The sequence below is a fragment of the Aegilops tauschii genome, chromosome 7 (assembly GCF_002575655.3).
Source record: "Aegilops tauschii subsp. strangulata cultivar AL8/78 chromosome 7, Aet v6.0, whole genome shotgun sequence".
NCBI lineage: Eukaryota > Viridiplantae > Streptophyta > Magnoliopsida > Poales > Poaceae > Aegilops > Aegilops tauschii.
The window spans coordinates 637,804,245-637,818,728 of record NC_053041.3 but is presented as its reverse complement, the minus strand read 5'-3'; the positions used below and the strand labels follow the sequence as shown (position 1 = coordinate 637,818,728).

General features: G+C 50.8%; 2 protein-coding genes across 2 annotated transcripts; one reads left to right on the top strand and one right to left on the bottom strand.

Moving 5' to 3' along the window:
* The first annotated feature begins 1,685 nt into the window (after window positions 1-1,685).
* LOC109759640 (uncharacterized) lies at window positions 1,686-2,204 on the top strand. The gene has a single exon (XM_020318466.1). The coding sequence runs from the start codon at window positions 1,686-1,688 to the stop codon at window positions 2,202-2,204; it is 519 nt and encodes a 172-aa protein (XP_020174055.1).
* A 5,829-nt stretch (window positions 2,205-8,033) lies between these two features.
* On the bottom strand, window positions 8,034-9,771 carry LOC109759656 (expansin-like A4). Its single transcript, XM_020318478.4, has one exon. It carries the CDS (start codon window positions 9,615-9,617, stop codon window positions 8,685-8,687), a length of 933 nt encoding a protein of 310 aa, XP_020174067.1. The 5' UTR covers window positions 9,618-9,771; the 3' UTR covers window positions 8,034-8,684.
* Between the last annotated feature and the right edge of the window lie 4,713 nt (window positions 9,772-14,484).

The following is a 14,484-nucleotide window of genomic DNA, read 5'->3' as shown; positions in this document are numbered from 1 at the left end:
GCTAGAAGCCAAATACGATAAAGTGCTCTTTGATGGAGCCGCAACTCCTGTATAAAACTGCTCCAAAGTGGATTTGATGGAGTGAACATGATTTTGGAGCCGAGTAGTGCCAAACAGGCCCTAGGACACATTTGAGATCGGTATTTGTTCCTTCATGGCATCAATGGCCAGTCAATTATCATATTTATGTGTTACTACGCATACATGCATGCAGAGGAGACACTTGATAAAGGCTGGAGTAAGACACCAATCGCTTCAACTTTAGTTACAACAACTGCCATGAGAAAGATCTTGCAAGTTGAAACAGAAGAACTAATCAATCAAAATTGGAACTGGCCGGATCAAGAGGAATCCTATGCAATACAATAATTTTTTTCAGGCATGCAACTGGGGAACAAAATCTCCCTGATTTTTGATCACGCCGTTGCTAAACCTGTTTGCGATAACAGCCATAATCAATTCCAGTATGGCACCTATTTGAAAATAATACAACCCCAACTGTATTGATACTTCTCTTGCGGGGGTTTGATCCCAGCTTCATATTCTATCCATTAATACTTAAAGCGGCAATTAGGCTGAAATGAACTAATTAAAGAAATGCTCCAACCTACTAAAGTGCAAGTGTACACCAGCGCGAGCACGTCATCGGGAGGGGCACAGAGCACACACAGTGTGCTCGGGGCGGCGGCGTAAGTGACCTCGAGCGTTGGGCGTGGAGGAGAAAGAGAAGCTCAGGGGTGGGGGACAGGGGCAGCTGGAGCTCGGCCGTGGGCAGCGGCCAAGGGAGGAAACCCCGCTCGGGGGAGATGGGGATACCCGATCCGGTAAGGGCAATTCGACAGTATTATTTGATTTTGCAGGAGGGCAAATCAGTCATTGGCCAGTTTGGAGGCAGCTACGAGGACCAGATTTTTGGGCTGCGGCTTCTACGCGTTTTCTTTGGAGCGCTCCACGAGAGGGGTGATTGAAGCGAACGCTAAAAGAACATGTCTGTTTGGGCTCCGGCTTCTTTGGGCACAAGCGGTAGAAGCTGCTCCTAAGAGCCCAAACAAGCACACCCTAAGAGCATCTATAGCCCGGCGTCCCAAACCCGTCTCAGACACCCGCACGGACGTCCCGGTAACAAAAATGCGACCCGGACGGGCTCCTTAAACGGGCCTTAAACGCCTGGGCTGACCGGCACCCCTCATATTCAGCCTAAATATGGGGCGGATATAAGGGCGCCTGGGAGCGTCCGCCACATCGGACCCCACAGCCCTACCCCATTACAATTTGCACCAAATTCACCCTCTCATCCTACCAGATCCATTTGCTCTCTCCTCTCTTCTTCCTCCTCCGCGCCGTTCATCTCGCAGCTCTGCCGCCACGCACGGTCTGCAGCCGTTCCGAGCATACTGCACCGCCATCACCGGCACAACCCTCCTCTCTTTCGTCCTCGCCGCCAGGGACGTCGTCGCCGGCCCGGACGCCACCGATGTCCGGCAACTCTCGGCCTACCCCTTGCGCTCTATGTGTTCGACACATTGTCAGACCCACTTTTTTTTAGAGAAAACGATAAATTCGGATGCTTCATCAGATGAGGAGTATGAACCAACGGAGCTTGATCAAATCATTCAAGACGAGTTGTCCGATTCATGGATTCAGACGAAGAAGTGGACATGATCATGATGAACATGTAAGAGAAAATGGACCAGCAAGTGGATCTTATTCTTAACTTCAAGGGCTCAATCAAAGGGAGAAGAGTGAACAATCGAGATAGGGTGTCCGGAGCACGGCTACCGCAGAAGGACTACTTTGGTCCGAACCCAACTTTCCCCGATGATCCATGGTTTTATCGCTGTTTTCGCATGCGAAAACCATTGTTTCTGCGCATTGTGGAGGGAGTGGAGGCACACGATGACTACTTCAAGCTCGCAAGGGATTGCTGCGGCCAACTATCTTTCTGTACTAAGCAAAAATGCACGGCTGCTCTGAGGATGTTTGCACTTGGTACTGCCGCAGATGCCGTTGGTGAGATGGTCATGATGAGGAAGAGCACACGTCTTAAGACCATTGTCAAGTTTGCCCGCGCCATGGTGCAGGTGTTTAGACGAGAGTATCTGAGGGAACCAAATGTGCCGGACATGGGAAAGTTGTTGGCTATTGGAGTGGCCAGAGGGTTTCTAGGAATGCTTGGATCTATTGATTGCATGTATTGGCAATGAAAGAACTACCCCAAAGGTTTGCGGGGAATGAATCAAGGTCACACCAAAGAGGTCACCATCATACTAGAAGCTGTGGCTTCACATTGGCATGCTTTCTTTGGAATGCCAGGCTCTCACAACGACATCAACGTGCTTCCATGACCTCCGGTGTTTAGGAGGCTTTGTAATGGGGAATCGCCGTCGTGCAACTACACCTTCAACGGCCGATGGCATCTATCCTCAGTTGGCGGCATTTGTGAAGACCATATCTGAACCATAGGTCAACTAACAAAGCCACTTTGCAACAATGCAGGAAGCAACTAGGAAGGATGTGGAGAGGGCATTCAGAGTGCTTCAAGCTCATTGGGGAATTGTTCGTGCAGCTGCAATGATGTGGGAATCAGAAACTTTGTGGCAGCTAGTGACATGTTGTGTTATTTTGCACAATATGATTGTCGAGAATGAGGGTGATAATGTTGCCCAAACCAATGATTTTAAAGCGCCTGAAGAACAAGCTCAAATCCCGGAAGATGATGATGCAGCTCAGCTTATGAACTTTCTACGTATGCATCAGAATCTTTAAGATCATCAATTTCATGTGCAGCTACTCAATGATCTCGCGGAGCATATGTGGAGCCACAATGGAAACCGAAGAGCTAATGTTTGAGTTGTGCACTTAAAATAACTTTTATGTAAAAACTATTTATTTTCGGTATGAACATTTATTATTGATGTGCAACATTAGCGTGTATGATGGACGTGCATGGATTTGCATGAATTTGAGAGACCGGGTTTAAGATATGTGGATGTCAGACACGAAGTATGAGGGGCCGCCCGGATAAGTCCGCGAGCGTTTGAGGGGTTGGATTTGCCAAGTCCGGCTGCAGATGCTCTAATTGCCCCCTTTCGATTTTCATTGATGCGGTCGACGCAACCAGCTTCTTCTTATGATAAAGACAAAGCCAAGGGAAACAAGTTAGGTTACTTTGTTTGTTTTCAAGTTTAGAAGTCCATACGGCCCAAGCAGAAAAACTGCCGGCGAACTCACGTTACACAGCCAGGAAAGTAAGGATGGCCATGACCATGACATTTTCCTACTAGTGGATGCATTACTACGGAATAATGGAGTGGGAGTACATAACCTCATCAACACGTACGTGTGCATGCATGCATGCACAGGGTTTCTCTCCATTAATAAGGAACAGTCTCAATACAAAGTGCACAGTAGAGCATGTACATACTTGTTCCTTCAGTACCATTATTTTGAGAACGACGGCTATATGCAAGTTGTTTGAATATGCTATTTGGATAAGTTGATTTTGTGGAAGAAAAAAAGGAGACAATGTTGAACTCCGAGGCCGATCCGGGGGGCTTCAGACTAGTCACAATGGGAGTAACTTGACTAGTAACATCACACATTTCAATACAAGATTGCTTATGTGGCAGCTAATTAATGAGGAGAGAGGGGTTTGTGGTAACTTAGCTAGTTACTGTAACATCACACATTTCAAGACATAATGAGTCTATAGCCTAATAAATGAACTCTTTCATGATACCACTCATATGTTACTACCCACTATGGAGGTAGTAACATAGACTAGTAACATCGACAAGTTACTACTCTATGTTACTCCCCACTGTGAGCAGTCTCATGGCGAGTGGCAACGAGGCGCGGGGACACAAATGACGCTGAGCTAGGAACGAGCCGGAGTGGGGACCTAGAGACGAGGAGTGGGAAGATTCACGGAGGATGAAAGGTGAAGCAAGAAAAAAGAAAAACGTCATGTTGGATCTTAATCCAACTGTCCATAAACTTGACTTACCCAAAATAAAATTTGGGACGACTTAGTCCCTATTTTGAGATCAGTATTTGTTCCTTCATGTCATTGGTAGTCAGTGAATTGTGGTATTTACGTGTACTATACATTCCTGCATGCAGAGGAGACACATCACACATGCTAAAGGTTGTAATAAGACGTCGTATCACTTTGAACTTTAGTTACAACAGCTGCCATGAGAAAGATCTTGCAAGTTGAAACACAACGAACTAATCAATCAAAGTTGGAGTGGACGGATCAACAAGAATCCATGTGCCAATTAGAAACTAGCACTAGTGCAATGATAATTTTCAGGCATGCAGGTGGGGAACAAAATCTCCCTGATTTTGACTAAGTTGTCGTCGCTGAAACTTTTTGCAATCGCAGCGTAATTTATTCTAGTATGACATCTGTTGTACAATAATACAACCCTGGCTGTATAGATAATGCTCCTAGCGGATTGATCCCAGCATCATATTTTATCCATTAATATTTAAAGCAACAATTAGGCAGAAATGAAATAGTTAATGCAATGCTCCAAGCTATGAATATTCATAGTACTTTTTTCCCATATGATTGCAGGAAAAGACCGTGTTCTACTATTAATTGTAACGAAACAAAAATAATAATCTAACAAGCATCCTGGTGCTACTAAAGTGCAAGTGTCATGCTGTCGGATTGGATCAATGATACGCAATTATGCAAACACAGTGATAAGCAGTTATGCAAACACAATGATTGATTAGCAGCTACGCACATAGTTGCAGTTTCTTGTGATGATTAGCTCGATCGCGTAGCTCACCCACCCACTCTATATCCCATGCATGAATGAGTATACCATGACAGTGATCTCAAGTCGGGTGTGATGGCCACTAATATGCACTAGCTAGCCTGTTTCTATAGTGTCCTATTCCCTCGGTTCTAAAATAAGTGTCTCAACTTTGTAGTACAAAGCTGTACTAATGTTGAAACACTTATTTTAGGACGGAGGAAGCCAATAGATATGATATGCAAATCTAAGTACGACGTGCCTGCCATGATAATGATGTGGTTTATATCTAATCTCGCTGCTAAAAACTGGCATAAATAAACTTAATTAGAAGGATGTTGGAGAACGGATCTCCTTGATTGATTATGCCAAATCATCATTTCATCTTTCAAGCAGTTTGATAACGACCAAATCATCATTTGAAGCAGTTTGATAACGATGATGGCTAAATTCTGCCCCAAGAGATTTGATCCTTGAATAATACTTATTGGCTAATCAAAAAGACATGCATGGGGCAATTGAAACGGCTTTAAAGAAAAATCGATGGGAAATTTTGGTAGAACCAAATTAAAAAAAATGGGATGGGGAGGAAGGACCAAAGAAAGAAGTGTTAGACAAAACCTTATGTAGAAGTAAGAAAGATTGTTCAATAACTAGCAGCTATATATTCATCGATGGCCATATAGACATATGTTTTTTTTTTGCATGGATAAAGGGAGTTCTATTCCTTGGTAATAGGATTATAATCAGCTGGCAGGAGCTCCTCAATACATGGAGGACCACTTTGAAGCCAAACAACAGTACACGACTTAGTATGGCTATAATTAGCCAGACAATGCTATCCTATTCTGAGAACTCGTAAGCTTTTAGGGAATAAACTCCTGACCATCCATCAAAAACTTGATTTGCATTACCAAGTGCCCATATGCCAACCGTGTAAGCGAATCATTAGATAAGATGGACAGGGCCTCCGAGGAATCAGACTGCACATAAACTGGGAGCTCCGTATTCTGACAGGCCAGGGCCATATCTTGCATAAGAGCGTGTATCTCTGCCTCCAGTGCATCATTACAATTAAAAATGACTCGGTAGGCCGCAAAAACCATAGCCCCAACTTCATTGCGTAAGACATATGTTTTCTCGTGATTGGCACATATATTTATCTCGAAACAGGCTTTCGCCCCGCTTTATATATAAAGCACCAACCGGACACCGTACACAGCCGAACGATACAAGATGATGGGGTAGCCCTCACACGCCGATCCCAGGATCACCGGTCCACGCAAGACGCACGCGACTACGCTACCGAAAGAAAGTACAGGAAGATCGGAGAACAACGCCAGGCAACACCCTAAACACCTAAACTCCACGACAGCGTCCTCGGGAGGGAAAACGACGCGAAGCGACGCCGTTGCCGAGTCCATCACGGACAAGGGTTTTCACCCGGAACCCTGACACAAAGAGGAGCATCACGACGACGTCTTCAGGAAGAGAGCGGCGTCCGAGGGCGTCGCCGTCGCCGGCGACAAAGCGTGGAGTTTTCGCTCGGCAGCTCCACCGTGACACCATGAGGTCTTCAGGGCACGCGCGATGAGGTTTGATCCCCAGGTCTGGATCGGGGTGTCCCCACTGCCCATGACAGAGAGCACACCCGAGCTACCCGCCGCTACACCTCTTGCCGGCCACACGACCAAGAGGATAGCCATCACCACCACCATGATGCCTGCCGGAGAGCCAACCATGCGGACCGCCATCCGGGGCAGCCACCCCGGCATCCATGTCGCAACCCACCCCCCCTCCCCCATCCACATCATGGAGCACCGACCATGGCTGGAAGAGTGAAAGGTGACTCCTTTCACTCCTAGCCCGACATTAGCCACGGAGTCTGGGTCGGCGCCTCCAGCGTCGGAGGCGCCCACGCCTGTGTCCCCACGTAGCCCCAGTGGACCGGGGGGACACGACCCTGTGGCTACCGACGGCCGTCATTGAGCTGACTCCCACGACGCCATGCCCGTGGCCTCTGGCTCCGATCTGCCGGGCAGAGCAACATAGTCCCGACCACCACGCTCGACCGCCGTACCCGCAAGGAGATCCCACTGCTCACGGGCACCACCGAGACCGCGTTCACCATCGCCTACCCGGAGCCGAAGCTCCGACCCGCCCCGGGCCCCAAGCTGGTCCGCCCAAGCACGAGCCCCAAGCCCTGGCCATCGCCGCTGACCCGGACCTAAGAGAAGAGAGGCGCACCACCACCCGCACCCGCTGAACGCCAACCACTGCCACCCAAGCCGCATTGGCTGCCTCGCCAGCAGGCACCACAACCCTACGGCCACCGCACTGGACCTCCACGCCACCACACGAACCACAAGCCACCACCCATCTGCCACCAACGACCACCTCAACGGGGAAGGGGAAGCCAACATCCGAGCACGACGCGCACGGGACAACCACACAACGGGGAAATAGCCCCGGTGGCCATGCCCACAACACCGGCCACCGCCGGCCAGCGCCACCGGAGGGTTAGCCGCCGCCGGCCGCCAGATTTGGCAGCTCCCGATCCAGCGGGGGAAGCCCAAGGAAGCCAGGCGCCCGGCTGCGCTGCTGCAGCAGCCGCCCCTCCAGACAGGCGCGCACGGAAGCCACCAGCGCCCCAGACCGCCGTCGAAGCCCAGCTGCGCACCCCCACCCGACCATGGATCCAGGGTGACGAGGACGACCGCACGGGCGTCGCCACACACCCACCACACCCCCTGTAGCCGCAGCAGCATCACCGCATGCCCGAGCCGCCGTCCCAGGAACCCAGCCGCGCACCTCGCCTCTGCTGCGCCCCCGACCAGATCCGCGGCCCGCGCTGACGACCCCATGCGGGGGGGGGGGGGGGGGGGAAGCATGGACCTCGCCGCCGCCGCCGCCCGGGCTTTGCCCGGCGGCGCCCTCCGGCGAAGGTAACGGAGAAGGGGACGAGGGAAGACCGGGAGGCCGCTGGATCTAGGGTCGCCCAGCCGCCGCCCGCGGGAGCGACGGGGGGCGAGGAGCAATTTCCGCTCGCACATATATTTATGAATGGAAGATAAATAAATGGTCAACGCATGCGCAACACACTTGATAAGTGGATTTGCAAAAGGAAAGGAACACTTGGTAATGTCTCCAAATTCCACAGAGAAGCCGGTGGAAGAAGAATCAACAATGGCCGCAAGGTATCTTTGGACTTGGACCCGCCGGCTGGCCGGCCGGGATATACATACATATGACGAGACATGAGACTAGCTGCCGAATAACGATAGCTCACCCACCCACTCATGTAGTGCATGCATCAGTACAATGACAATGATCTCAAGGGTGTGTGTGTGTGTATCCCATAAATATGCACCGGCTACTTGCTATTGTGGACGTCAATGGCCGCCGTCATGGTGGAAACACAATCATGGAGCACGCACCATTTCTTCCGGCGGGAGCTTCGGCGACGACGACGATGAAAAAGTGTAGGCGATGAAGAGGTCCAGGTTGGCATATCCCAAGGGCGTCGCTGTAAACTTCCATTTCTTTTGGGGTCCTTTTCGCTGTTATGCCTCTTTCTCCGTTTTTCTTCACTTTTCCGCGTGTGCCGGAGTTGTGCGGTCGAGTGAACGCGATGTACATGCAGCAGACCACGTACACATCCGTGTAGTGTACATGCAGCAGCAGCATCAACGCATGGGCATGGCATCAGCGACCTTCCCGGCGGCCAGCCGGTGCAGATGCTCGAATCAAAGACCCCACGCCGAGGCCCTGGATGGGTCGACGACCAGCGGAGACATGACGATGGATCGGTCAGAGCGACGGTGGGCGAGGAGGAGCTTCTCCGACGGGCTCGAGCTCGAGTCACTACGGTGCAGGATGGATGGGAGCGTGCGTGTCTTCTGAGATTCTGAGCTCCTACTCGCCATCGTCGTTGTCGTCTCCGGCGCCGCAGGTGTTTGCAGCGACCTCGGTGACGCGCAGCCCGGTGTCATAGACCGCGCCAGCATGCCACTCCGCTGGGAAAATCGCCCCGTCAGCGCGCAGCCACTTGCCGCCGGAGCCCGCGGTGACTACGAGCCGGAGCCGCAGCGGGCCGGCCGGCGCGCGCGACGTGCGCCACACCCCGGGCGACCCCTCGCGCCGCGTCATGTACTGCCATTTCGTCTGCGACGGCGCGGCGGCGCTTTGAGCGGCATAAGGTGCCGCCGCCTTCGCCACCTCGACGGCGACGATGTCGGTCTGGCCGCCCTGGTAGAGGAACCGAATGGCGAGGTGCCCCCTGTTCCTGCTGCTCGTCTCATCCACCCTCACCGCCAGGTTCTTGCTCTTGTACGCGCAAAGTATCCTCCTGAAGTCGACGTCGACGGCCGCGTCCACCAAGCTCGCGAGCTGACCGTCGTCACGAGAAGCAGTCAAGGCGGCGAAGGCGTCCCTAGTGAGTTGGAACTGGCCGCCGCCTGTCCTGTTCGTGTCCGTCGCCGGATTCGCCAAGTCGGTGATGATGACCTTGACGCCGCTCTCTGAGCACGCGTTCTTGCCCCTGCATCTCAGTTGGTAGCAGGCGCCGCAGGCCCGGCCGCCGCGGAAGAATCCAGCGCCGACGGCCGCAATGTGGAACCCTCCGTCGGCGGCGAGCTCCGCTGCCGCCTGGCCACCGAACCAGCACGGGGCACCAGTAAGGGCGCCGGCGTCCGGAGGGAGGAGGGAGGCGGTAGAGCGTCGCGGGCACCAGCCGCACCGGTAGGTCCGGTACGACGATGAGGGAGCAGCAGAGGCCATCGATTGGGCGACGGCAGCTGCCACCGCGAGGACGAGGACGAGGACGAGGACGAGGAGAAGGCGCGCCATGGTCGGTCGACCGGTAAGGCTAGAGTCTAGAGAGCAAGATTAGTTAGTCGATGAGTATCCTCCTACAGTGCAGATGGATGTATGGATGGATGGATAACGAGGCTGAGAATGAGACTAGGATGAGGAGGTGTGTGGTTAAAGGCTCTCTTTAAGCGCCAAGCTAGCAATAGAGCGGCATCCAGAGTTGGAGACAGACGGAGCTACACCTACTCTACGTCAAGCACATACGCCACAACGGGGTAACGGACTCAGGAACGCCCCGCATCGCCCTCCCGCTAGGGCGGCTCGGGTGGAAACCCTAGCCCCCGCTGCCGGGCACGTCCATCCTTCCCTTCCCCTCCGCTGCCGCTAGAGGAGGTCGCCGGGCGAAGCCCCAGGCGGCTGATGGCGGCGGCGGAGGCTCTCTTCTCTCCCCTCCCGCGCCAGATCGATGAGGCGGGTCACCCATGGCGTCGGGGCGCTTTCCCCCGATCTGCGTCGCGGCAGCGCGACATCTTAGGCGACGGCGCAAGGCGGCGGCGTGGTGCTGGGCAGGGGCGGCGGAGCTGCTAGACTCCGAGGAAGATCTGGTGGCACCGGCCGTTCGATGGGCTAGCGGGGTCTTGGCGGCCTTGGTGGCGGTGGCCGACGGCTCGGCCTATCGGCGGCGGCGGCCCTGGAAGGTGGCGGCGGGTGAAGCTCGGGCCTCCCACGGTGGCATGGCGTGGTGCTGTCCCTATCCAAGGCGGATCTGCATCGCCGATCTCTTGGTTTTTCCGCGGATTGGTTCAGATCAGAGACGGTGATGAGCGTGCGGAATCCATCTCGATGGCTCTCGCGGTTTGGCGAGGTGGGGTGGGAGCCCTCCTCCCAGGCTCCAGTGGTGGCGCATTCAGGCAGTGGCCGGTGCGCCAGGGCTCCTACGGTGGCACTGCTGTTGCGGTTGGTCGCCGGATCTAGGCGGCTAGATCTGGGGCTTTGAAGGCGGTCGAGACAGTGCACATGTTTTCGGGTGGATTTCTTGAGACGGATCCGGGTGAAAACTTGGTCTTCGGTCGTCGGCCGGAGCCGGTGATGACAATGCCCTTATCATCGTTTTCTTCATGAAGGCATCATCGAGGTGAAGCTCACAACCCCACACAATACCGCCGGGGGAAACCCTAGATCAGCTGATCGGACGACGGCGGCATTCATGTGTCGTTACCCCCTTGGGGGCGGCAATCTTGGAGTTACACTCGGGCTCGAGGGACCAGCGGATGGCTTCTTCAGTGGAGCGGTGTTTATTTCTACATATTCATGGCGGCGGTTCTCCACGGCATGGAGCAGTGGAGGCTTCGCGTCAGATGTGTGGCGATGGACACGCGAAGGAGGTCGACGTTGTTTGGCGTCGTAGTGGCGTCTATGGCAGAGAGGCCTGACAAGGTCGATATGTCAGTACATGCTTTGAGGATGGATCGAGGGAAGACGGAGGTGACGACCATTTTGCAGCATGTGCGTGTGGTACTCACTGAGAGTGCTCCGGACCGGAGTGTTACCCAGTCCCGCCTATGTGGCTTTGGATGGGGCATCCGGCGTTAGATGTTAGGCTTTTGTGCGATGTCTGTTTGGTATTTAGCCCGGACATTCGGCACACCTTCATCAAGAGGATAGGAGTAGCGACAGGCGTCGTCTAGATGATGGCTTCGGGCTTACTGTTGTATTTTCTTGTAAGGTCTTTGTGAATAATAAATAATATGGCCGCATGCATCTTCCAGATGCAGAGGCCGGGGTGATTCCTCCTTTTCTAAAAGAAAAACCTACTCTACCTGGGGGGCATTAAGAATAAGATCGTATCGAAGCAAAGGATCTTTTCAACTCCACATGCGCGCCAAGAATAGTCTGAATAAAGTCTTAAACTATATACTAGTAATTAACTGGCTACCGGTTGAAGGGGATCACGATAGGATTTCATGTGCTCATGGGCTGGCCGTACGTCGATCGTGTCTGCCTCTTTCGGACGTGCACGATGGACGGACCGATCGATGTGTTCATGGCTGTCCTTGTACGAAAGCTAAGCTGCACAGGCGCATGCGTACGTTGCGCCGGACCGGCGGGCACGTACAGTTCACGACCCCAGCCTGGTACGGTGTCGCCGTCGGCATATTCCAAAACTCCCGTGACTAGTAGAAGCTAAATTCAGAGGCGAGCAACCATGCATTTCCAATCATGCATGCACATACGAGGGCCTGTCTTGACGTCTTGTGGCGCCATGTGAGCTACGGTGGGCACACGAGCTAAGTATAAACAGTTTTCAGTAATAGCTGCCAACTGAGGTTCCGGTGGGGGCACCGTCGTGGAAGAAGAAGAGCGGGCAGGAAGGGGTCTTGGGATTTCCCGACCCGCCGGCCACCAGACTCGCGCCTCACTCCTTCACCCACAAGCTAGATAGAGAGAATTTTCCTTTCCGGGTTAATTATAGGCCCCTTGCCATTTCCATTGACCGGTCGACGCAAATAAACAAGAAACAAGTGAAACATGTTAGGTTACTTGGTTTGTTTTCAAGCTCCAAAAGTCCTCACGTTACACAGCCAGGACGGAAAGGGTGGCCATGACCATGACATTTCCCAACAAGTGGATGCATTACTCCGGAAAAATAGTCATTATCCCTTCATTATCATTGTCCCTTCATTATCATTATTTTGAGAACGACGGCTATATGCAAGTTGTTTGAATTTGTAATTTGGGTAAGTTGATTTCGTGGGAAAAAAAGGAAGGAGGCGAGCTGGAGCATGAAAGCTGAAGGAAAAAAAAAAGGAGAACCGCCTATTGAATCTTAATCCCATGGTCATGAAAATTGACTTATCCGAAATAAAATTTCAGGTGACTGAGATTAAAGACTTGTTTGGGAATGCTCCGCTCCCTAAAATTCAACTCTGCTTTATAAAACTCAAGCCAAATGGGGAAGCTCCACGAAATGTCGCTCCAAAAAAAAAAAAGATTGTGAAGTTCTTTACGGGGTGCTCCAAAAACTCTAGAAACTGAAGTTGAGGAAAAATACCCAACACTGCCACCGGTAAGTGGATACCCCTTTTTTTTCTCACGTGATTCAATCAAACAGATCTTTTCAACCAAATTTCCCATTTCTGAAGTTGCAGCTAGCTGGAAGCCAAACATGATAAATTGCTCTTTAGTGGAGCAGCAACTCCGGTATAAAACAGCTCCAAAGTGGACTTCATGGAGTGAAGCTGATTTTATAGCGGAGTAGTGCTACCTAGTCCACATTTGAGATCGGTATTTGTTCCTTCATGGCATCGATGGTCAGTTAATTATCATATTTATGTGTTACTATGCATACATGCGTCCAGAGGAGACACATGATAAAGGTTGGAATAGGACACCAATCGCTTCAACTTTAGTTAAAACAACTGCCATGACAAAGATCTTGCAAGTTGAAACAGAAGGAACTAATCAATCAAAGTTGGAAGTAGCCGGATCAACAGGAATCCTGTGCCAACTAGAAACTTGTAGTAATACAATAAAAAGTTTCAGACATGCAGCTAGGGAACTAAATCTCCCTGATTTTGACTATATTGTCGCTGAAACTGTTTGCGATAACAGCCATAATCAATTCCAGTATGGCACCTCGCTGAAAATAATACAGCCCCTACTGTATTGATATTGCTCCTGACGGATTTGATCCCTGCTTCATATTCTATCCATTAATATTTAAAGCAACAACTAGGCTGAAATGAACTAATTAAAGAAATGCTCCAATCCATGAATATTCATAGTACTACTAAAGTGCAAGTGTACATAATTGTTGGATTGGATTGGATCGATGATACACAGTTATGCAAACACATTGATTGATTAGCAGCTACACACATATATAGTTGCAGTTCCTTGTGATGATTAGCCCGATCTCTCAGCTTTACCCACCCACTTTGCGTCCTAGCATGCATGAGTACACAATGTCAGTTATCTCCAAGTCAAGTGTGATGGCCACTAATATGCACTACCTAGCCGGTTTCTAGTGTATTGGTCAATGGCCGCCATGATGGAATCGGAATCAGGGAGACACACCGTTCACACATACTATATGGCATCACATATACGATCCCGTTTTAAAATAAGTGTCTTGGTTTTAGTTCAAATACTAAAATCACGACACTTATTTTGGAACGGAGAGAGGATATTATATACAGCCACATGTATGTGTTGATAAATAGATATGATCTGCAAGTCTAAGTACGACGTGCCTGCCATGATAATGGTGCTGTCCACACCTAATCTTGCTATGGCCAGTTGGAGAACATATCTCCGTGATTGATTATAACAAATCATCATATCAAGCAGTTTGATAACGACCAAATCGTCAGTTGAAGCAGATAGCGACAATGGTTTCAATTTGTCCCAAGAGATTTGGTCCTTGAATAAGAATATCAAACCCAAATTGCACAAAAGGGTGTGTCAGCAATAGTTGCACAAGCTGGACCAATGCAAGGATGTGCACTTGCACATCACAACACAACAGGCACGCAGCATGGCAACATTGTATATCACAAAGAGGGGCTCTCCATTTGAACCAGGGCATCAACAATTAGAAATTCAGCACGAGCATGTGTTTAGTCGAGAACCACCCATATCATCTACTAGTCTATCTATCTATATCTATACCTATACTAATTCTAGACTCCCCAGAAATTCACATGTAAATTAGATTTTACGAGCTGTTCATTTGGTGTGGGACTGGGTTATTACGGTGTAGATCCAATCATAAAATCCTGAGCCAAAAAGAAATAAAAATAGGAAAATAAAAAAACATTTCTCAATCTATACCTATACCAGTTATTACGGTACAACTTTTTATAATGTAATTACTGCCTAAAAATTACCACGTCCATTGCTC